Source organism: Enoplosus armatus, chromosome 11, assembly GCF_043641665.1.
Source record: "Enoplosus armatus isolate fEnoArm2 chromosome 11, fEnoArm2.hap1, whole genome shotgun sequence".
NCBI lineage: Eukaryota > Metazoa > Chordata > Actinopteri > Centrarchiformes > Enoplosidae > Enoplosus > Enoplosus armatus.
This window is the reverse complement of record NC_092190.1, coordinates 3955075-3979978: the sequence shown is the minus strand read 5'-3', so window position 1 is coordinate 3979978 and position 24904 is coordinate 3955075. Positions and strand designations below refer to the sequence as shown.

At 42.9% G+C, this 24904-nt stretch overlaps 1 protein-coding gene across 1 annotated transcript in view; it reads left to right on the top strand.

Moving 5' to 3' along the window:
* cntnap5a (contactin associated protein family member 5a) overlaps positions 1-21592 on the top strand; it is a 67931-nt gene extending 46339 nt beyond the window's left edge. The window contains exons 13-24 of the mRNA XM_070915363.1: positions 1404-1604; positions 5579-5735; positions 6597-6724; positions 7770-7940; positions 8832-9050; positions 11917-12156; positions 14072-14299; positions 15727-15860; positions 17306-17393; positions 17606-17806; positions 20025-20099; positions 21393-21592. Of these exons, the coding sequence (XP_070771464.1) occupies positions 1404-1604; positions 5579-5735; positions 6597-6724; positions 7770-7940; positions 8832-9050; positions 11917-12156; positions 14072-14299; positions 15727-15860; positions 17306-17393; positions 17606-17806; positions 20025-20099; positions 21393-21592 (2042 nt within the window). The remainder of the gene's footprint in view (positions 1-1403; positions 1605-5578; positions 5736-6596; positions 6725-7769; positions 7941-8831; positions 9051-11916; positions 12157-14071; positions 14300-15726; positions 15861-17305; positions 17394-17605; positions 17807-20024; positions 20100-21392) is intronic.
* Positions 21593-24904: the final 3312 nt, after the last annotated feature.

The following is a 24904-nucleotide window of genomic DNA, read 5'->3' as shown; positions in this document are numbered from 1 at the left end:
TTTTATCACCCCCGACCTCAGACCGGCTGTATCAGTGTGATCTGGCGATGGCAAGAACACAATGTGCTCCGTATCACTGTCACCTGAGATGTGACATTTGACGGACAGGGAGAGGGACACAACCTGATCCACGGTCCTCATGACATATAGGACAAAACATATTCAGTTAAGTTTTGACACTGTGGAGACAGTATTCATCAGTGAGCTGTCACAACTTGCCCAGCTACTTTGTCCTTTTGCAAGGTTAACGTACCAGAGGAGAGCGCTGCCACCACTTGCTGTCTGGTTCTGGCATTTTCAGTCTCCCCCTCACAAGTCTGAATTGTTTGGCTGCAGATGCGCCTCAACTTGACCTCAATTAAAGAATCTATTAGAAATGTAAATAACTCTAAGCCTGACAACCTGATGTGAATAATCGCAAGTGGAGAGGGATTTTCTCTGGGGCAGAGTAAACATAAAATCCACGTAATGAAAATGGAGTGGGGATGGAAATAGGATGGCTTCCTCGGCTGATTTTATTGTACAAAACACTTAGATTTAATTTAGATGTATATGAAATCAGTCTTGTGGACCTGTATGCTTTGTTTTCAGGATGTTTGAAGCTTTTAGGTTCACAGGTTGGGCCGAGAGAAGGTTGTCAAATTACTGCTTGGGAAACAAATGCATCCACTGGGTTTTTCCAGTGATGCAAAGCTGCTGGTGACATTTCGTGTTTGTGAAATGTCACAGATGGTTCATCCAGCAACCCAGAACAACCCACTGTCTCACTAATGCCGAGATGTAAATTGCATAGCAACATGATTAATCAAAACACCTACTGTAATATAATATGATTTATTTCATCAGCTCATGAATCTACTGTTTATTTATGGACGTTAAACAGCAGCTTCAGTTCAAGCTCCCATTTTTATGAAGTATTCTGCGATATTTTGCTATATTTTGTATGTTCTATTACACGAAAGCATATTTTGCATTTAGTTTTGAATGTACTTATTTGTTTTTATTTCATGGGAAAGTGCACCTTCCAACGGTCCGACAAACCTGTCTCGTCGAGTTGGTGACCTTTGCTCGAGGAAATAAAATATGTGCTTTAGTATTCAGAGGAAATGGTGTGGATGAAGTGTTAATGCTAACAGGTTATTGCCGTGTGCTAGCAGAGCAACATGTTTTTTTTGTATCCCGAGGCTATCAGTTGTATTTAGAGGACATAATTAGGACATTGCAGGTTCATGTTAACAGGCTAACACACTTTTTTTTTTTTTGTTTGTATTGAGAGTAAAAGGTGTGAACTGTGAACCTGTACACATTGTTTTTGTCTGTTGAGGAAAACAATCTAACATGTATCTAGAGTCGGTGTTCACTGTGGGTTCACGCTAACAGACTTTTCACTTTTCTCCTTTTAGAGGAAAAGGTGTGGACGGTGTTGACGCACAACAGCACGGCTCCGGTCACAGTCCAGGGCTCCTCTTTTCGCAAACCTCACGTCATGAAGTTGAACTACAGCACCTCGGCTGAACAACTTCGAGCCATCGTATCGGAGTCCGAGCAGTGCCAGCAGGAAGTGGTTTACAACTGCAAGAAGTCCCGACTCTTTAATACAAAAGGTGAGCATTGTTTTCCTCTGAATGTCAAACCTGCACTGAGCTGAGATCAAATCATTGGTTTTTATGTCAACAAAACAACTGGATTGTGGGTGTGGCTGCATAAAAACACAGTGAACAAAGGTTGAAAGCCTTCAAATGTTCTAATGAAGACATCGCTCTGCAAGGTGCTGCGACTCACAAGCTAACAGTCAAAGTTGAGTTTTACATACATTTGGTATATGGCAACACATAACTGAACACGGGGCGTGGGATTAGATCTAGAAATGAAAATGTCTTTTTGATTTCACTGTGAAGTAACCAGGCGTGTCGGGCCCCTCCCTCGACCACATGTTGGCTCTGATGCAGCAGAGGGGAAGGAAAAAGAGACGTTGCTGCTGTAGACCTGCAGATTTCTGCCTGTCTAGTGGGTGTTGAGACTGAAAACAGCCCTGCATTACATGCAAAGGTCTGCGTTGGTGGAGGCGTGTTGCTTAAGGTACCGGTGAGACGTGAAATACAATCCAGGAAAGTCTAGTTTGAGGAAAAGATGAATGTGTTTGAAGGCTCAGGCACCAAAACACTAAGTGGTTTATGATGCTGTGAGACAGGGTTTTTTTTTTTTTTGTACTGTTTTATCTTTAGTCGCAAGGCAAACAGAAGAAACACAGCGCTCACGTCACAGCTCTACCACCAGATGTGTGCTTGCGCGTCTTTGTTTGGCCAATGCAGGCATTGCCAGGTGACGTTGCACTGTGTTGGGGCAAAAGTTGGGGCTGTTGTTTTCACACGGGGCCGAAGTCGATGTGAACACGGCCTCAGTGTGGACGTTGCGTGTCCTGAGTGTTCTGTACTTTGCAGCATCAGGGAAGTGTTTGTTGTTACGTCGTGAATTGGAAGCCAGGCTGTTTGTGTGTTGTCACATCAGGAGCTGCTGCCCCTTCGACACGCTGCCTTCTGCTTCGCTCATCTTGTTATATTTTCACAATAACCAGAAAGGTGGTCTCCAATCTTTTTGTGTGCATTCGTCTTGAACTGCTCTGGCACCTGTGGTGTCACCAAACATCCAAACATTTGCTCTTAAATCATGAAACATTCATGAAGTCCCAGATTCCCCCGGGTGCCGTGCATGCGCAAACAAACAAGTTCATTATCACACCAGACATCCAAGAGAGACAGAAAACCGGCTATTTTATAGCTGCGTGAACACTTTCAGAAACAGGCAGAATTTTTTTTGATGGCTGCCTTTGTTGTTTCAGCGCAGACGTCTCCTCTGGAAGAAGGTGAAACGTCTCTTTGCGCATCGCTTCTGCTGAGTGTGTAGACACAAACAATATCGCTCTTGACAACAAACGTGCTTTACAGCATATTCAGATTAATTATTGGACAAAATTGCACTTATGCTAATTTACAGGGGGAAAAAAACAACCACGGCAGCTGTTCGAAGCAGCCTACTGGGATTATAGAGGCAGGTATGTGCCAAGAAGCCCTGAAGTTCAGCTCCAGTTTTTGGAGTTTAGCTGTATAACATGTCTCCTCTCTGCCATCTCTCCTGTCAGTCTCTACCGTTCAGTCATTTAATGTCCTTGTAACGTTTTGCATTGTTAAAACACCTGTTTTCTTTCCTTATTTAATACCTGTAGTTCCTTACGTTTGCTTTTAACACGACGCATGATCATGACTGCGCTTCTTTGGGACGTGTTCTCTGGTCCCACTTGTTATTTTCACACCCTCGTTCGCTCTCAGCGTTGATACTTTTGTTTAGGTGTTTGTTTGTTTGGGTACGCTGTACGAGGCAGCTTGGCATTTAGACAACCTTTATTAAAGCCTACCACCCACTCATCTTCATCCACCTGACTGGTCTGCTGGGTTGTGATTCATGCAACAGGACACCAACAGAATGAGAAAGACAAATCTCGCGCCGTCGAGTTTGGAAGGCAGTTTGTCTGTTTCGCTCTAGTTAAAGATCTCTGCCACAGATCTGGATGGTGATGTTGGCCTCTCCAACCAGTCGCTGTTCAGGTGTGTCTTGTATTTTTAAGATAGCGCTCTGAACACACTCTTTGCTGGTTGTTTGACATTGATGCAACACCAATATTTGATGATAACGAGCTCTTGGTCTTATTGAGATTACATACTGTACAATCTCTTTGAGCCAAAGTGCCAAATGACTGTCGTGTGATGTAATATCGCCATCAGCGGGGTCTTACTTATCAGCTGAAAGTCCTGATTATTTGTATTTATTGCTTTTTATTACCATTTCAAAAGTGGACTGTCTGAATATTCCTCGAGCAGCACATTCTGTGTTTGTTGTTGTGGGTGTGATGAACATTGCAGACTGTGGGGCTTCATATATATAAGGGGCGGTTGTCAAAAAATTTCCAGTCTTTCCGGTAAAGGAGAGGGTGAGATGCTTGCTTTCTCGCTGTGAACAAGTCCTATCAATATCCAGCCAATTTGAGGCCGAGAGAGTGAGACTCACTCTCTCCCTCAGGAAGTATTGATTGTTGCCTTTTATTATTTGTGTACCTGCTCGGTGTCTGGATAAACAGGGATAGAAGGTAAAAACGATAGAAGTGTGTACTATTTTCAACCTTTGTAATGCAACGTTGGCTGGCCGGCCACATCGTTCCGTGTCCTTTCTGTGCTTCACCAGTCAGACTGTTAGTGGAAGGTATCAGATGCTGTTAGGAGGAGATTTTAGTGTTATTTACACAAGAGCAGGATTTGACATGCGCAAACGGAGTGAACTGATGGAGATGGGACGTAATTGCTGCCTCAGACTCCATACATGAAAACGTTGCCTAATGCAGCTATGATGTATGCTGGGTAGAAAGAAAGCACAGCAGCAGCATTACACTTGATTATGCATTGTGACATGCTGCTTAATGGGCTTTTCCTCGCTGGCTGGCCTCATCTCCGATGCAAGGTCACGTCGTGTGACGGGTGATTGAAGCCGGACCACTTAACCCCACAGTGGCAGTAATGAATTGTGCCTTTATGGCTGTAGCCTCATTGACACTCGCAGACAACGTGTCATGAAATGCCAGCAGACAATCAAAACAAAAGAATTCATGCAATGAAGAAAATCGTGCACAATTCATTTTTGTATCTTATTTATTACCTGTTTTGACTTGAAAGCTCGGTAATCAAATCTCTTTCGCGAAATGGCTTTCTTTTTTTTCATTCTTGAATTGTTCATTCTTTTCTTTCTCCATTTCTTCCACTCAGCTTGTCCTGTAATTGGCTTCTTATCCCTTTTGTATTAATTTATATTTAAAGTAATGGGTTTGTCTTGGTTTGAGGTTGGCAGGAAGGTCTCTGTACAAGCCTTCGACTTCCAGCACAGGTTTTTTTTTTTTTTTTTTTTTGTTTGTTTATTTAAGAGGCACCATTCAGATAAATATTGTTACATAACAAAAAACAATGCAACAGATATAATGTATAAAGGGCGTGTAGCTGGAGCTAATTTGTAGCCCCCATTGCTGATGAGGCTCTTGGTTAACAGCCAAACAAATGAGTTGATAAAACAGATAGATAAAGGTCTATATGCGTGTGTCTATGTATGAAATTGCAAGTGTGACATCTAAGTGTGACAGTGTGCTGTAATTATCTGAAACCCGCTTTTCTCTATCTTGTGAGGTTTTCTTATTTACCTTCATTCCCGGTTGTATTTGCTTGATTTTATTCTCATTATATCACCTCATGTTGTGTAAGCCTCTCGGCACAGCTGCCTCTGACAGAACAGGATTTCTGCAGCATGCTTATCTATAAATCTTTCATTTTTGTTTTGTGTATTTTTAATCTTTTTCTTTTTTCCAGTGCTCGTCCATATATCTTTTTTTTTTTTTTTGCATTTGAAGATAAAGCCAGTGAAGCAAAACAATGAAATCTTCCAAATATAACCCATGACCTTGACCTACTTGAGCCTGAGCTCTGGGACCTGGCAGGCATCAGGCTGCTGCAGTGGTCACTGACTGTGCGGTGTATTGTTGCAGATGGAAGTCCGCTGTCCTGGTGGCTGGACCGGGAGGGAGAGAGACGGAGCTACTGGGGAGGCTTTTTGTCTGGAGTTCAGCAGTGCTCCTGCAGCCTGGAAGGGAACTGCATCGACATGAACTACTTCTGCAACTGTGATGCTGATGCAGACGCATGGTACATAGTGCACATGCAATTTGGCATTTGTTGTTCAGTAATGTTTTCTCTCCTTTGTTGTTTTGATCGAAATCTATGTTTCTGTTATTTTGTCACCCCCTTTTATATCAATAAGGCTAGGCTAAATAACAGAAACACTTCTCTGCATAATGCATTACGGTTCAACACCACCGCCACCACGACTGCATCAGTGATCTCTCTTAATCGCTCTGTGGTATATCCATAAACTACCACCTTGAGACACGTGTGACTAATGTATGACTAATTAGTCAATTCATCGATTCGGCGTTCAACAAAAATCAATTCAGAGAGAATATCACTAAAATCACTCACAGAGCTCAGAATCCACAATGTTTCTTCTGCATCTATCTATAGAAAAAAATTAATTAAAAAAAATAAAATATAAATAAATATAAATATAAAACATTTTTGGAGCTTATTATCTGTTGTGATGTGTCAGAATGTCTTCAACAATTTGATGTACCAGTGCTTACCCTGCAATGATTCATTACAGCTCATACATCATTTACAGTTGTGATCAGACTCATCAGAGTTTCTAAGCACTGAATGGAGAAAGAAAGGCTGCATTATAGTTTTGAATTCTACATTTGTATTATTCTCCAAATGTCTTTGTTTACAGTATGTTAATCTACTCCAAAGCTTCTCTCGATTCAGCTCAGTTTGCATATTTCCAGAAGCAGTTGTCTGCATTGTGATAGATTGCTCCCTTTTTTAATGTGTTTACTTTTGCGATCTGTGCTAATGCAGAGGAATGACTTCCTTTATCTGGACCCCCATAAAGGCCTGCAGCCCCGAGGGCTGTGTGTTACTGTCTATTTATTTCTGTTTTGTGTGTCGCAGGGCTAATGACACAGGAATCCTGTCCTATAAAGACCACCTACCAGTGAGCCAGATAGTGATCGGAGACACCAACAGAACGGGCTCGCAGGCCGTCTACCACATCGGCCCTCTGCGTTGTTATGGAGACAGTAGGTGATCACCTCAGTGTTGAAGCTACTGTGCCAGATTTGGTTGCAGATGGGGACCTTGATTTAGAGGCTTAGTGTTGATCAGAGACGAACCATGCTCAGATGATGTCTTTATGCCTTGTGTTTATCCATGGATAGAGAGTTAAACCTCATCTGCTCTGTTGCAAGTCCGACACCTGGCTGTGTGCACTGTAACCTCTTTAAATCTGATGGAACTACCAGTTCCCCGAAAGGGGGCTCGGGGCGGGGGGGGGGGGGGGGGGGGGGGGCAGCAGCACTGGAATATGTAAGAGATTGTAGACATTTACAGCTTCATATCCCAGAGTTAGCTGTGGACACAGGGCAGGGCATTTTTAGTAGCTCATCTGCAGTCAAATGTAGTTCAGACCCCCATGATTTTATTTTACATCCAAGTGGAGATCCCATCGTTTCCTAAAGACATCAGATATGCCAGGCTGAAGTAGGAACAATATACCTGTGATGTCACCTGTGATATATGATAAGAATGTACTTAATAATCTGCACACATTATGAGACACTCTTATTTATATAATGAATGTATTTACATGAACTGTGATGTGGCAAATGTCTTGCTGACAGTAAAAAGCTTTACCTTTGCATTTAGTTTCTAATAATGCAGAAAGACTGTCTCGCCACAAAAACAACAGCAGTAGTTGTTGGTTCAAATATTTAAAATGCTTAAAATGATCAAAACTGTATTTTGATGTTTTCCTGACAATGGACCTCCCCCAATAACGGCTGGGCTCCGTCAGTGGGAAAGGAAGAGGAGTGATGTTGTTATACCATTGCAAACTATCTCCGGGAGGAGATCACACTTTGCATCCTGTTTCCTACCAGAAGTCAGACACTGGTGACGGCTCAGATGTCGTGTTTCATTAAACCCCTCCTTTCTTGTATGTCGTCGCTGTAAATGTGAGGAAAAGATTCAAGTGAGGGAGACACTTTCGACAATTGACGCACCTTATTTGGTACGCAGCCTCCTACCTCCACTTTACTTTCATCTTCCCTTTCCCTTTTCTTTCAGAGTCCATATGGAATGCAGCGTCTTTCTACCAGGAGTCCTCCTACCTCTACTTCCCCACCCTGCAGGCCGAGCTCGCCTCCGATATCTCCTTCTACTTCAAGAGTAGCGCTGCTTCAGGAGTGTTCCTGGAGAACCTGGGCCTCAAGGACTTCATCAGAGTGGAGCTCAGCTGTGAGTCAACATTCAAACCAGAATAAGAGACGTGCACATGGTACATGACAGGGGTCATGCAAGCAGAATGCAAGAAAAAAACAAAAAAAACATATACACCCACAAAAGCTGTCAGTAATATATTTTTTTCTGACATGGGAATGCTAGCTGTACTGTAGTTGACAGGTTAATTTCACAGAGAAGCAGGCTGTCAGGTCCGTACAGCATGATGTAATCCTAATGACACCGTCAACAGCAATGTCATGCTGTCATTGGAGACATTAAAAGCATTTCCTCACCACCCATGTCATGAAGCTGGAATCCTTAATGAATGCACCAGATGAATAAAGAAGCAGGAATCCATCGAATTACCTTGTCGACTTACTGTAACAAAAGAGGAAGAAATGCTGCACATCACACATATTTCCACAACAGATTGACTCAGTTTACTTGAGCATGTGGTCTTAAGGTTTTTAGTATTAATTAAAGAGGGACATGAGCTTGTACTTACCATGCGGCATGTTTCATAAGCACAGGTTACATATCCAGTCCTCGGAGAGGTAGCTCAAGTATCGGTGGATTAGTTTTGGATTTATTACAGGTGTTGAAATATATGTGGAGTTGTTGATTACAGTGTGTTTTGCTCGCTAACCTGAGGGAGGAGCTCTCAGGATATCTGGAGCCTCTCTGTATTACTGCAGCATCAGAGACATTGTGAAATATTGACGAGCTGTCAGCTGAGCCCCCTCATAAATCTATTCAGGTCATCAAGTTTTCCCAGCAGCATTGTATCACATTGCATCAGAGAGGGAGGATAGAGAAGCACATAAAAAAAAACCTAATATCACATTCAGTCTGACCTGGCTGTCACATGTGTGTGTGTGTGTGTACGATTCCCCACCGGCCCCCCAGCTCCCTCAGTGGTGACTTTCTCCTTTGATGTGGGAAACGGTCCGGTGGTCCTGTCTGTGAAGTCTCACCTCCCCCTGAATGACAGACAGTGGCACTACGTGAGGGCAGAGCGCAACGTGAAGGAGGCCTCCCTGCAGGTCGACCAGCTTCCCATCCGCTTCCTGGAGGCTCCAGCTGATGGACACCCCCGCTTACGGCTCAGCAGCCAGCTGTTTGTAGGTAGGCTCGTCAGACAGGGGTTTATTTAAACCTGGATTCACTGATTTTTTTGGGGGGGGGCAATTTTGGGGGAGCTTTAACACAACATTATAATATAATAACTTTATTTATATGGCACCTTTCATACAAGGATGCAGCACAAAGATCAGATGAAAATAAACAATAAAGCAATAACAGCAACAGCAGTAGCAATAAGTGAAACAAACAAAAACTATTTGATCACAATACAATAAAACATTAACAAGGATACCATCAAATTAACCCAAAATTAAAATCCAAGTTAAAAAGAGAGGTATGTAATTTCTTTTTAAACATTTTTTTACTGAAAACAGCTGCCTGCTGCTGGAAATGAGGTTGCTGAGAGTGAACCACTGCAGTAAGTCTGCAGGCAATTAAAAACCAAAACACCGAGCTGAAAGACCCTGAGTCGGGTGATAATTCTCCGTGGGTTTATCACAAGCAGCAACACCTCTCACGTCACGCAGTCACTTTTCAGCAGCTTTAAAGGAAAGGTCCAGGTTTCAGCCTCAGTCTGCACTTCACACTCACATGCCGTACTTAATAATGCACTTTGATTTGAAGGAGTTATTGGGCGCTGAAATCATTCCTCCTCTCCAGACTGGCCTTGAGGTGATCCTTTTGTAGCACACTGGAAGAAATGTACGATGCACGAGTCCTCAGAGCTTCCAAGCCTCCAAATCAAGTGGGCATCCTCTGACATTACAGTTCCTCTTTGTGTTTTCTTGTCAATGCACAACTACCAGGACAAAGATACTTTGCTAATTTGTCTAGCTGAGACTACAGTAGTCTCATATTAACTTCTCTCGTACAACGTAATCACACTACAAAGGTATCTCTTCACAGCCAGAATGGAGAGAAGTGATTACAGTTAACAATAACTCTTTAAATGAACATTTGTCCTGCGAGTATTGTATTGTATTGTATTAATACAGACTTGAAAAAATGCAATGCTGTAAGCCACTGTGAAGAACTAATGTATTTTATTATTATTTCATTATTGCTCTGGTTCAGGAGCATGGCTGCTCTCTTTCTCCTCTCACATTTCTCCAGCTGCCTTTCCCCCTCTGACATTTTAATGTGTCTCCTTAATAATACACCAGCCCTCTGGAGGAGACAGAGATACCGTTTTAAAAAAGTGTGGTTTTTTTTCGTTTTTTTCTCCACGTCTTCTTCATTTTAGGCCTCAGTTCGTGCACTTCATGGATCATTTACTTTAAGAAATAATTTATCAGAGGAGTGAAATGACAAATGGAAGCAATAATCCTCTGCGGACCTCAGAAGAAGTCATCATTAGATGAAGATTTACTTGTTTTCATAAGAAGGTACAAAGGTGTCATTTTATGACAAGGACACATCTATTCTCGCGGAAAATAAAGGCTTCCCTGTCATTTTAGAACTAGTTTGGAACAGTAGATAATAAAAAATTACTAACATTTTATAAAATAAGAAGTGAATTTAACACAAAACGGTTTTTAAAACAAATAATCATTCATTGCCGAAGTACACAGTTCACAAAGAAGGACCTGGTCAGTAAAATCTCAAGATTTCTACAAGAACATATATCCATATATTCAGTGAAACAAACAAAATGCCATTATGAGATTTTTGCCTACATGGTACTCCAAATGTGTGTTCTTGACGTAACCAGACAGGTTTAAAAACAACATTGCACCAGTTGCTGTCATATTTTACCCAAGACGTTTAACGCATCCTTGAATAGAGCTCTGTTTGACAGAGAAGTGTAGCTCGTTAGTCACAAACAGGAATACTGAAGGGAACTACGCTGACAAGAATGTTGACTTTCTCACCTACTCCACTGTGAAAATGTGTTAAATATACTGTAGCTCTACAGTAGACTATGTACTGTGGCACAGTAGGACCTTCGACTTTTTATAGATTTTTGTAAACAGCGTGTGACAGAGGTAGATTTTTCAGTGTGTGAACAACTGAGGACGACCGCAGCTTATGTGTTGACATGCACAGTCGGAATAAAGCAACTCGATGGAAGCAAGTGGATTTACTTTTTTAGGGGTGGATTTCTACGCGGTTCTCGTCTTAGCACACCACAGTGTGATGGACATCTGTAGGCTGAAGCGAGCTAACATGACCAAGGGAATTTCAGGAAGTGAGAAATGAACTGTGTGTGTGTGTGTGTGTGTGTGTGTGTGTGTGTCCCAGATCGTCAACAGGCAGCACGGGTTAACAGCATGAAAGCCATCCTCACACTATAAATTGCTGCTAGTAACATTAACATGTAAGATACCCCTGCTGTTTGCCAGCAGGGGTTAAGAGCATGGAGACCCCCACCCAATAGACGTGCCTCTCCAGCTACCAGTAATAACATTAGTATGTATGGAAGCCCTGCTGTTTCTACCATCACAATATACCAGACAACACAGATACATATGCCAGATTCAAAACTGGAAATCAAATCCTGCAGTGTGCTCAGGCAAAGTTTCACTCCGTATGAAACAGAACAGGGTTTAACAAGTATCTTTTCTCAGCCTGAGGGGGTCATGAAAGGAGATTATACCCACCTGTTTGTATGTTGTTGTTTTTTTTTCTCACATAAATTTTAGGCATAACAATGTGATACATTTCTCACATCTCACGGGGACGTCTCTTGGAAACTCGTCTAGTCCACTGCATTGTATATTTAGTCTTAATGAGGTTTCACAACGCGTAAGTGCCTACAGAGTTGCCCTAGATGCACTCTGGAATTAAGTAAATGTTTGTCGTGAATCCTCATCAGCAGTAAAGGGAATCATAGTTATAAAGCCATCAAAGAGGCTTCTTAGCACGGGCAGCGAGCATTAGATGTGACTAACAGCCATCCTCGTCTCAGGGGGGACGGCGTCCCAGCAGAGAGGCTTCCTGGGCTGCGTCAGGACCCTGACCGTCAACGGCGTGGGCTTCGATCTGGAGGAGAGGGCCAAGATGACGCCAGGGGTGAGCTCTGGCTGTCCCGGCTACTGCAGCGGCTCCAGCAGCCTCTGCCACAACAGAGGGAGGTGTATCGAGAAGAGCAACGGCTACATGTGCGACTGCTCCCAGTCCGCATACGGGGGGACCACCTGTAACCAAGGTGAGTGCCGATCGGCAGCAAAAAGCTTCACACTTAATTTGATTCTTTTAATAGATTAATGTTGATTACCACAAACAAATAATCGATCCTTGTCAAGGTTATTCCATTGCGGCGCATCAATAAAAATGCAAGTAACGCAAGAGGCAATTAATACTTGTCCTGACTCCAGACTCCGAGAACATTTCAAATGCATTAGACCGAATTATCTCCTGCAATGTGTGAGCGCAGAACAGAGCACAGACGGCAACTCAACTGAAACCCACCAACACCCAGGGCATGTAGAAGAGCAGTAGGCTGAGCAAACAGCCGTGCAGACATGGTACAGAGAAACAGTTTGAAGGCGTATTTTGAACGACAAGAGACGAAAATTCTGGCTGCAAATGGTGGCTCACCACACTGCTCTATTTACACTGTTTCCTCCTGCTCAGCGTGTTAGATATGAAAGTGGCGCCCATGCCAGGATACAGCTAATCCGACTGCTGTTCAAAGATATTTCTGGTTCATTAGAACTCAGATCTTGCCACAGTTAGTTGCGTTGTCGTGGCTGAGGAGCCTATTAGATGTGGCACCTGTAGGTTACAGACTCCCTTTGATCCATGGGAGTTAAACCTCATGAAATTTCAGTAGTAACTTGCAGTTCTTAAATAAATGCTTTTAGTTGTGCGATGGCAGATTTTCAAAGCTCTGCGTTGTTGACGTTTTGACATAATGAAAGTGCTCCACATGGCGGAACGGCGAACGTTGCCTCTTTGTGAAGAAAGCTGTCAGTTGTATTTTCTGGTTTTTATAAAGTGTATAAATTAGTGCTTTTTTGTGAAAAGAAGGCGCCCAGCAATGATATGCAGCTGAACAGCAGTAGCGACCATTGCTTCAGTAGACGTGCCACTAGCAGAGACTGTGGTACTACTGAGGCGCCGTCATTGTAAATGTGTTATTGCAGCAACGTGAAACAAGAGAGTGATGTAATGGTATAAGTTGGCATACTGTGTCTTCCACCCTCCCCTACTCCCTCTTAACTCCAGGAGCTATGTGTTTAATTTGAAATGTGCCTTTTTTTTCACAAACCAAAACACAGAGGACTAAGTAAGTGAGTGACTGTATTTATATGGAACCTCAAGAGCAGAGACGTCTCAAAGAGCCTCACAAAAGACCGTCAAATAGAAAGGAGAGGATGCACGAGCTTGTTTGCTGAGGGAGTTTTAAATCTCAGCACCTGTTGAGGTAACGTTGATCGACAACACTTGAGTCCCCGTGGTGCTGCTGCAGCCACTGGTTTTGTTGTCAACATGTTACCTGTGTCATCGTCTCCTCATGGAGACGCGCCTCCTGCTAGCTCGTGACTGTGTTTTAATGCTTTGGTGTGTTCATATTCATATTTGTACTTGTGCCTGTGCATAATTAGCTAGCTCCAGTGCTCCCCTCCACCGAGTTTGTGGGTTACAGAAAGACAGCGGCCTTTTGTTCCTCGCGAGTTTATCCTTCAGACAACACTTTTTCTCAGGCAAGGTGCCATTTATGGCGGAACACTCGCTGCCTGGCAGGAGGGGACGGCCTTAAAAGCTAAAGTCGGGGAGCAAAAGTTTTGGGTACACAAAGTATTGTCTTGCTGCAGCCTTGCTCTGGAAGATGCCCAGAAGGTTCTTGTGTACCTGCATATACACACCGCTACACCTCTGAAGAAAGACATTGCTTTTGGACAGATTTTCATTCACAACAGTGCCTTCTCTCTAGTTGTACCCATATTTTTTTTTTTACCATAAGGTTGTGTTGATTTTTCCAACGCTTTAATATTATGCGGCATAATGAACATTGCAGCCTCCGGAGGCCGTGAGCTGGGTTTTATTCTTTTAATCTTTGTCTCAAAAAGAGCTCCCTGCACTGAAACCTGTTTTTCTCTGCGTCCCTGTGTGTGCAGAGGTGTCAGTGTCCTTTGACATGGAGTCCTCGGTGACCTACACCTTCCAGGAGCCCTTCTCAGTGATGCAGAACAGAAGCTTGCAGGCCTCCAGTGTTTCCGCGGAAAGCAGCAGCAGGGCCAGAGAGGACGTGGCCTTCAGCTTCGTCACCTCCCAGAGGCCCACCATGCTGCTGACCGTCAGCACCTTCAACCAGCAGTACATCGCTGTCATCCTGGCCAAGAACGGTACATATGGGTTACATACAGCACAATGATAAATGTATACCTCTCTGAGCCTTCATCACAGACATGGAGAAAACAGTGATTAGCCTGCGCTGTCAGCCAGATACATAGCAACTGTATTGTGAGCAAACGCATCTTCCACTTACTGTCATGTGTCAAAGCAAAGTTGCTCAACAGCTCCATTATGAATTGGTTGTTCTATACATTTATCTTCTGTTATGTTCATATGAAAATCTCATATCTGCATCAAAGAGTTGTTTGTCGTTGCACGTTGAAAAGTGTTGAGCGGAACAGAAAGTGAGGCTGACAGTGAACAGGCAGTGCCACAGCTGCCTGCATGAATATAATGCTGGCGTCGCCCCCACAACTTTGTGTGCAAACTGATCATAGGCTAATAAAAAGATTTAACCTCTGCAGGTCTGCTCCTCCTCTGCATCTTTGAAAAGTCCATATGAAAAATAAAAGCACTCCATTAACCGAAGGAAAGCATTTTAGACAGCCCTGGCTAAACAAGACAATAAAAGAATAAAAACAGAAAGACCAAATGGTGCTTTGTCTGAGCTGTTTCACTTTGAGTCTGGAGAACATTTCAGGAAAAAGGTCCTCACAATTTTTTTAGAACTTGTTTCAGGGTATTTCCTGCTGCAAGTCAATCAATCAGGTTTATTTTTTCCACATGTAATCATATGAGAGTACAATCACAACGCAGTAACACAAGAGAAGGCCTCAAAGCTGCAAGCTGCATCCAAACCTTAAGAGTATCACACCAAGTGACACCTATGTGCGGCTTTTAGTCAGAGTCAGTCTCTCTTTTGTGTTAAATCACAATGCTCCATATTCCTCAGGTCTCTGTAAACACTGAAGGGCAGAGGAGACACTTCATCCGCTGTGACCTTCATCTATAGGAGCACTCTCAGGATCTGAAATGAATCACAACACAAAGCCCTTCACCTGCAGACCGGGAATTGTAATATTGACCCAGCTCCACTTGACAATGCATATCTCTCTGACTCTTTGATCCGGCAGTGATTGTGTGTGTGGGAGGAACACTGAGCACATATTGACTTATTCAGTGTGGGAGCGAAGAGCTCTGAGATAAATATCTCAAAAGGCAATTGAAGAAGTTTAGATATAGCGGTCTATTTATAAATAAGCAGCCACATCATTTCAGTAAATAGGTGTATTCTCTTCTCCTATTTGGTATTATAATGCAACGTACACACACTTGAAGCCTACTACTGGTGTCTGGTTTTCATGTCAGTGGACTGGACTTGAGTCTGTAGCTTTTAAATTTGCATTGAGCCACGAGCACCATAGTGAATCAATCGTCATAAAGTGCTCAGAGGGGGATTTTTTTTGTTTTTGTTTTTGTTTTTACAGCGGTCTGTTTTAAGGAGAGCGCTACATGTCTTTTCCTGCTTTGTGTCCAGGGAGTCTGCAGATCTGGTATCACCTTCAGGCGGACAGGAGTCCGGACGTGTTCAGCCCCGCCCTCAGTAACCTGGCAGACGGACGGCTCCATCGAATCAGGATCCGACGAGTGGGGAAAAACCTCTATGTACAGGTGAGCGGTGCAGAGCCCCCTAAAGGTCACGGTGGGAACTACCTTACTGAAATAATTTTGCGCAAATAAGTTTTGCGTTCCCTCTGAGAGAAAGGCTGGGCTGTGTTATAATATAGTATTATGTAGTAGGCTCAGGTGCAAGTCTGTATCACTGCAGCTACATGGAGCACTAGCAGAGCTAGTTAACTCTCTTAGGCTGATTGAGACAAACTGTAGCTGTGATTACAAGTATAGTCATGGGACTGTAAAGCTGTAGGCTGTAGCCGCGGCTGTGCTTTGGTTCGTAATGGGTGTAACACCAGCTACATGCAGGGGTTGGTTGTGTGTGCAGTAAATTGACATGGTTGCGCTGGCTGAACGTTCCCGTGGTGTACTGGCAACACATCTGTCATATGTGATAGAAGCCGCAGGTCAAAAGAAATCCTGTGTGGCTTAACGATGCTTTCTTGGCTCATGTTTATAGGAGCGGTAACGAGGAGTCACAGTGCAGCTGCCGTAGCGTCATAGATTCAAGCGTAGGCCGAGCAGTGACCAAATCCACAGTCACAGTCTTCCACCGGCGCAGCCAGATAGAGCAGCTGCTCACAGCCAACGGCAGCACACCGCCACATCGTCCCTCCTGTCTGTAGTGTCTGCGGAGCCCTTCCCTAAACTGACAGTGTATCTGGATGGCAAAAATGTTTTACCCAAAATGCAATTCTTCCAATGCAAAACAGTTATGGTTTCCAGTCTCGAGTTAGCCAATGAAGATCACCACCTCTGCACCACTGGAGGGAAAGTTCATTCTTGACCTTCGAATTTGTAGTTTGACGATATGATCTCAACTCACGGTCCATTTAATAGCTTTTTGCAGAGCTCTCAGTCTCATCTAACAGCCTTCATTGCTCTGCACTGAAGTATTTTGTATTTGCAAGGACTACCATCTCCCCCTTACATAGGAGTGACTGCCGTAAATCACGAGAAAGGCCTCCCAGAAGCTAGGATAGCAAGCCAACAAACAACATGCAACACGTGAATTCATTTATCTAATTCTGCACAATAACACAGCTCATCATATCAGCAAGGAACTAGAATTAAATGTTCTGCCTGCTATCCAAACACTCAATAACAGAGAGATGGCGTTAAAAATCAATTTTCCACTGCGATGAAATTCTATTCTTAGCTGGGTCATCAGCTGGTCTGTTGATGTACCACTGCACATCCTCCAGCGTTTTATTGCAGATCATCAAGTTAAGTGATGCAACTGAGTCAGCACGGTAGTGCAGAAGTGAAAGGTCTAAACCACTTTAAAGCTAACGGTGGGCGGATATGGTTTTGTGTGAAGCTGCAGAGAACATAATTCTCAATCTATAATGTATTGAAATGTGCTGCTGCTGCTGCTGGTGTTACCTCGGTTTAGGTTTCTTGTAATCAGCTTGTTATTTGATTTCTCTCCACTCAACCAGATCGACCAGGACATCCACACAAAGTACACACTGTCATCTGATGCAGAGCTGATCTTAATCAGATCCTTGACATTGGGCAAAGTCACCAGTAAGTCCTCCCGTGATGTTCAGACAGTTGCTGGAAAAACTTCCACGTCATCCCTCCGTTGTTTGTCTGCGCTCTTTTGTTCGTTTATTTCCTGTCTGCTTCCTTTTGCCATTCTTGACTTTGTGACTGTGAAATGACTGTAAATCAAAGAAATCCAACACGCCTCCATCAGCAACAGCCTACATGTTCACCTATCGACTGTATCTCTGCAGGGAGGGAGAACTTCAGTGAGGAAGTGATGCGGGCGTCGTCGAAAGGTTTCATCGGCTGCCTCTCCTCGGTGCAGTTCAATCACGTGGCTCCACTAAAGGCGGCGCTGACGAATCGAGGGAGTTCATTGGTCACCATCCGTGGTCCATTGGTGCAATCCAATTGTGCAGCACTGGCAGAGTCCACGTCGCACACACTGCAAGGTGAAATACTCTCACACTCGCCCACGCACACTGCCAATAAGCAGTCGTTTCCTGAATGCACAGACGCTGGGAACACTTTGATATGCAAACATTTGGCTGTTTGTGTTTATATTTAGTTGATGGCAAAAAAATACAAAAGTGCCTGCTATTTTGATAATCAATTAATCCTTCCAGTTATTTGTTTAGCAAAAATGTCAAACGGTTTTCCGCGTCGAGCTTCTTAAATGTGGGGATTTGCTGCTTTTCTTTACAGCATTGTACATTAAATGCCTCTAAACTGAGTGACTGACAAAACAAGTTATTTGAGGATGTCACCACAGGCAATTATGGAGGCCGATTTTCACTATTAACTGACATTTTATAGACTTCGCGATAATAAAAAAAAAAATAATTGACACATACGACTTGACAAAACATAGCTGCAGCCCTAATTACTTTCTCTGCCTCTTGGCCTGTGGCAAGACTTCAAGCGCTTGTTGCTGCTGCTTAGCTTACTTGGATCTTCCTCGACCACTTCTCGCCCTCACCCTGCCGCACCTGCAGCACACACTGGTCACACCATGCAGACGGAAGTCACGGCAGAGTCCGCATTTGATACTATAGATGTGGGCGTTTGCAGATATGTGCCTTGGTGACAGCATCTAGTGTCTGTTGGGGCAAGTGCTGCTAATGGAACCACTTGTTTGAACGTGTCAGGATCCAATTACTGTGGAAAAGGTGGGCCGTCAGCACATTTTTGATCTGATCCTCTGAAGCGATCTAGTTTTGTGATACCAGAAAAGTTCCTCAGAGATAGCTGCTAACCCACAGGCTTTCTGAAAATGGACACATCAACTCAAAGCACGATAATCAGTCTAATTGGCTTCCTGTTAAACTGCCTTTAAGACTGAGTTGTAACTAGTGACTTGTGAGTTTAGCTAATTGCAGTCTGTCTAAACCATGCCAGCTGTGTTCTTCAGCCGTCTGTCTGGCAGAACAGATGCTTTCCCAGTTTTTACCAATGGAGCTGTCTACACCGGCTTTTTATATTTCAAGTCTCGTTTTTTTTTTCCCCAATTATTCGCGTAAGAACACAACTGTGTTTTTTGTTTCTGCGTGAACAGATGCACTATAATGGAGTCATAGCAGAGCAGTCTCTCTCCGTTTCTCTCTGGGTTATTGTCTCTCCGTGGATTACAATCATTACGACTCTCTGATTTACGAGAGACATAATGCGCAATATCACTGACATAATCATTGAACATTTTGAATTAACCATATACACTTACCTGTACTTGAGATTTGATTGTGCACACATGCGGTAGCTATATTCCACTTCTCATACATATCTGTGTGATACTCACCAAGAAGCAACTTATGATCGTTACCGTTAACCTTAGTTTATATTTTTGGTATTATTTAAATGTTTATACTTGCACCTTTATTGATTTTTTTTTTAAATATTTGCACTCTTTCTTACTTTTGCACTGCAACTGCTGCACAACAAGCTCCCACGGGATAAATAAAGTTCTACCTTATCTCATCTTATCTCTCTTAATAAGGTGTGGCAACTAATGTTTGGACATAAAGCGTGAAGTCAGAGTAAGCAGAGGCTGTGTCAGTGACTCTCACATTGATGGACAGGTTGTGCGAGTTGCTTGGATCCGGCCAATGGCATATCGCCTCAACACATATAAACATAAACGATAAAACATCCTAGAACAACGATGTAAAACGACAACAGATGAATTGATTTCAGATGCTGTCCTAATCGTCCTGTCTGTTGGCTGATGCGCGGAGATTCTCTCATTCAGAGCATTATGGAAATGTTGTTTGTCATTGTTTTGGCAGCCACATGAAACAGCCACTTGCTATAAAGCTCATTCACTATCATGCCCCAAACACATCAGCTTAACCCTCCGTCATCGCCAGGGTTCAGCGCGTGGATGATATTAAGACGAGATGATGTCAGTGACATTTAAAGTCACCTGACCAACCAGAGGGAAAAAAAAAAAGACTCATATGTGGGTGCTTATACAGGGAGTTGCCGAGAAACTGAAACCAATTTGGTTATCATGTAATGTGTAATTCTTGAGCGAGGCAGCGAAGTGTGACAAACTACACTTCACCCGGGTGAAGATGACAACCAGAGATTCCTGAGATCTTATCGTCACACGTGCGTCTCCTGCATGATGTTGACATTAATAAATGTGTCTGTTTCTCCTCTCTGCTTCTCCAGATCAAACTGTGACAGCAAACAAAGATAAGGAGCAGCATGGAAACGGCACCCAGAAGGATTTGGCTGTCATAGCAGGTCTGTTTTTCTGTCGTCCGCGCTGGTTTATTTGTCTTTGGTTAATTGAAAATGAGTCCCAGCTGTTTGTTATTTGTCATTCTCTCCATTTGCATCCATCTTAATTCCTTTTTTTTTGTTTGTTTCTGGTCTCATGATTACTCAGCTCAAGCTCATTTTCATTACTGCCACTTAGACTGTTTTGTTCGAAATTAAATTTAAGTTGATATTGATAATGTTAAAGGATCCCTGTGTGCTTTCGAAAACCATAGCTGTGCATTTGACTTCTCTCTCCACTTCAGCTGTTATGTTGTTGGCGATTTTAAGGAGAAGGGACATAAGCTTTCGGGGGGGGGGGGGTTTGGGTGGAAAACAGAGGTTATCAAGCAAACGAATGACCTGGTGTCTGCAAATTTAATATATTCATTCATTATAACGTTCATTTCGGGTTTAAAAACTAATTTTGCATGAAAAAAAATGAAAAAATGTATTAAAGGAGGGCATGCATAAATACTTGTTAATAACATGTTTGTCAGATCATCAGAACATTTTCCGTCATCGATGCATTATCAAAGGATGCAGTCCAATAATAACTCCCTCTGATCAAAGTGCTCGATGGTCATTTCATGTTTAGAAAAGCAAATTCGATATTTGAGCTTTCACGTGGTGTTGTATTATGATTCCTTCCTCCTGATTATTTGTATGGCCTCATGGTCATTATTCATACGTGATGTAAATCCTACATATTACCCTTGTTAAAATCATGGTTTTCATGGTTCTTCGGTGCATCAAATTATGTTCTGCGTCGACAACAAAGTTGGTGTTTTTTAAACCCAGCATGCTAATATATTTTATATTTATATTTCAATCACTGCTAGGTTAAGTAGAACTCTTAAATATTCTAATGCTTGCAAAGTTACAACAATCAAGGACACTGCAATTACATTGTTAGCGTAAGAAATAAACCCCAGTACATCAAGGGTGAAATAACTACCAATTATGCTTCTCAGCTGGGCAGTGTTATTAAAGTAATAACCCTTCCCACTGACTTAAGCATCCCTATATGTCCAATAATAAGCATCTAAACACTGGGTTAATATTAGGCTGCTATGTGGTGTAGGATTCCATACTAAGCACAGCATTTTGTGTTTCAAGGTAGGAATTCATGCACAGTTAAACTGTGACAACTGAGTCAAAGCAAACGCACTGCAACCAATTTAGATCAGGATCAGGAGAAACTTGACGGGGGACATCCCCGGTTGACGGCATTGTTCCCCGGTACCTATTAACCCGTCCTCCCTGCTTTGTTTTCAGGTGTGGTCACAGCGGTGGTCTTCATCGCTGTGTGTGCTCTGGCTGTGATAAGCCGCCTCCTCTACCAGCAGCGGCGCGCCCAGAGGAGCAGCAGCAGCAGCATCAAAGAGGAGAACAGACACAGCATGTACACGGACTACAGGACAGAGCTGCACCTCCACAACTCAGTCAGGGACAACATGAAGGAATACTACATCTGACCACAGTGTGCACTCTGTGGACCTAAGCCACAAACTTACCTCTCTCTTATAAAGGACTAGCAGGCGGATGCGCGGCTGCAGGATTTCTTACAACAAAACATCTGTGTGCCCTGGAAGTCTCTCAGGAACACTGCAGAAGCCTGTAGCCTGTAGTCAAGTGGCTGAATCTTTACGGCTGTTAGTGTATTTGATGTTGGTGAAACTGTCAGAATCAAGCTGCTGTGGTTTCTGTCATTGCAAAATGTGTAAAGCAAAAGATGAATGTTCTGCAGGGTTGGACAGAGGGACGCCATGAGTGCAGCGAGGGAAAGCTGCTGTCCATCCTGAATGCGCACAACTAAAAACATTTTGTTGGAAACCCTCAAATGCTGAATATTTCCACATTTCCGTGGGACTCACTAAATTGTACTTGCAAGGCAGGAAATGTAGGCCGGGCCTGTAAGATATGCGTGCATTCGCTGCTGTCTTTGTTTTTTCCAGTGGTGGTGAATGTTGTAGAAGAAGAAAAAGGGTCAATACTGCCTATACTGTATGAGTGCCTAATTTGCATACAAGTTTTTATTTTAACACATTAGAAGTTATTCCTGTGATTTGCACAAAAGCAGTCGCATTAACACAGAGAGGGGCTTATCGCCATTCAGTTCTGCACCTCACACTACATAGAAGAAAAAGGACATTTGAATTTCCCAGTCATGCACAATATCCGCCAGTTGACCATTAGTAATGGGCGACTCTCAGTAATGTTTCACTGAGTTGTTTGAAGTAGCATGGAAATTATCAACAAAAAAAAGTTTCTTTGTGTTTCAGGTTTCCAAGTCTTGTCCCTAAGAAAGAATTGTACACCATTCAGGCCACAGACATATAGCAATTCTGCTTGTTCATTATTCTTCAAGAACATCAAATCCAAAAAACACTTGTGCATATTGTGTCTCGCCAACACTTTGCATACAGCCAGTAAAAGCATCTACAGGCCGAAAGCCACTGCATATACTGATCCCGGTATGTGAAAAAAAATCTGGCAAACCACGAAACTCGCAAGTGGTCTCTTCGGTGTTCTCTGGCAGACGGGCAGCAGTTTGACATGTACAGGAAGTGTTGAGTTCAGTAAATCCTCACAGAAACTGGTTAAACCAGCATGCGAGGCGAGTCAAGTTTGCACTAGTATGAAACAACACAGCAGCAGGTTTACTGGGGCTCGTACACCCACAGTAAGTCACAACCTACACTACTACATTTTGTCACAGTACTTGAGTGAGTTTGTACCACTGTTTAAGGTTGTAATGCTTTTATCTCATTTATTAGCTTGGTGATATGCAAAAGCCAAGTTAGCCGGGACAAGGTAGGCCTTCCAGTCGGTGTCGGACTGAGACTGCCAGGCTGTGACATTTCTCGGAAGTAATACAAACCAGTGTAGACCTGATGCATACCAAACTCAAGAAGTACTTCAAAGTAACGTTTAGTTTGTCCATTATTTTGCAGCGCTAGCCAGCAGTGCTTAGAGCTTTTTGCAGCAAAGAAAAAGACCACTATGTTACCTTGTTTATTTATTATTTGGATTACAGGGATAAGTGGTGTTTTCTATATATTTCAATGAGAATACTTTTTATATAGGTATTTCACTGGTTGAGACAAAAAAAAGGCTAGAGTCAACCACGTGGTCCTGCGAGCCTGTAATACACATTCAAATTTCAGCAAAAATAAAGCATGGATGGAAAATGGAGACGTCTTTGCTTTTTTTTTTTATAGTTTAGATCCTCACCACTATTAGGGACATAAAGAATACTAGAGGAAAAGCAATGTTACCTAAATTCCAAAATCAGGCTCAGCTCTGCGTCATCAGATTTAGTTTATCATCATCCGTTAGCTTCAGCTGCTCTCAGGCAGGTTAGCTGTCTTTGTCCACATCAGTTACACTTTGAGCTTAACATGCTAAACACAAGGGTTAAGCCCAAAGAAAAGCTGAATCTGAGGCTGACCGGAATTCGGCAATTGTTTTTGAGTATCCCGATCCTGAACTAAAGTGTTTTCATTATAATCCGTCCTCTTGGGATCATAAATGTCTGTACAACATGTCGAGGAACGCAGTCCAACAATTCCAATTTTTAGACCAATGCACTGACGGATGGACAGATGGATGGAAACACCGACTGACGAACAATATCACCCTGGGGCACCGCCGCTTCCATGGCTAAAGATGACATGACTGAAAGTGACACAGGAGAGTGGCTTGGTCGAAAGATGGGGTCTTGATCCTTTGGACCCCGTCTGTGCATGTCCTTGTTGTCTAAGTATATCTCGAGATGTGATAGTCTGCAGATCTCCAGTGTCATGAATGAATACATACCTCTCGGAGTGTTTTGGTTTTATTGCAATGGGTAATATCACGTGGTTACTTCTTCTTAATGATTTGTATAGCTGCAGTTTTATTAAGGATCTATTGTATAGATGTATAATTTAATAATAAAAGTGAATATATTGTTAATCCTCTGTTGTAAAATGGCTTGACTTTAGTTAAGTTTAAACAGGGTCTCCAGGGACACCTCGTGTCTTCTTTCCCGTGGCAGCCCAGCAGTAATTTTGATCAATAGTCCAACATTGTTCGTGGTGTTTGCAGGTGGGAAGCCAGTGAGGGATAACATCCTTGTTGCGTCACTAGTTTGATGGATCACATGCAGGTGGTGGGATCTGGAGAGGCACTTTACTGGCAGGTGAAAAGATGTATTGCTTGTTTCTTTTTCTTCTTCTTTTTTTTTTAATGTAGCTGCTAAAGGGGTTGAAAAACTTGACAAAGTTGGCAGCTATCACTCCTTTTGAAGGCTAGACAATGTTATATGTTGTCGGTGCGGCAAACGGCTGGTGTTTAAGAAATAAAAAATGAAAAATATGCAGCTGACCTAAATCGTGTCCAGAAATAAAAAGCAGTTAGATAAAGAAGAATTCGCTTACTTACGGGCATTTAAATGTACCATATGAGTATAAGTGAAATTACTTTACATTTAGCTGGATGGCTTGGAGTATAACTTTACTGCAATTGCACAATATGGTCACGAGTTACAAACACACCATGCCTATGCTTTCTTCTGCTCATCCAAATATGTGCTGCGCTAATTTTGATGAATTCCGCATGAATCTTGTAAGAAGAGTGGTGGAAACAATTGAAGGAATACTACATCTGACCACACAGCATAGAGGGCTTTACACATGGTCGCGCTAATCACGTACTCCTCGACTCATGGCCCAACTTTCCTCCAGCTGACAGCAAAGCTAAGAGGCAAAGGTAGCGGTGGTTATATCCATAAACATGTGAATGGG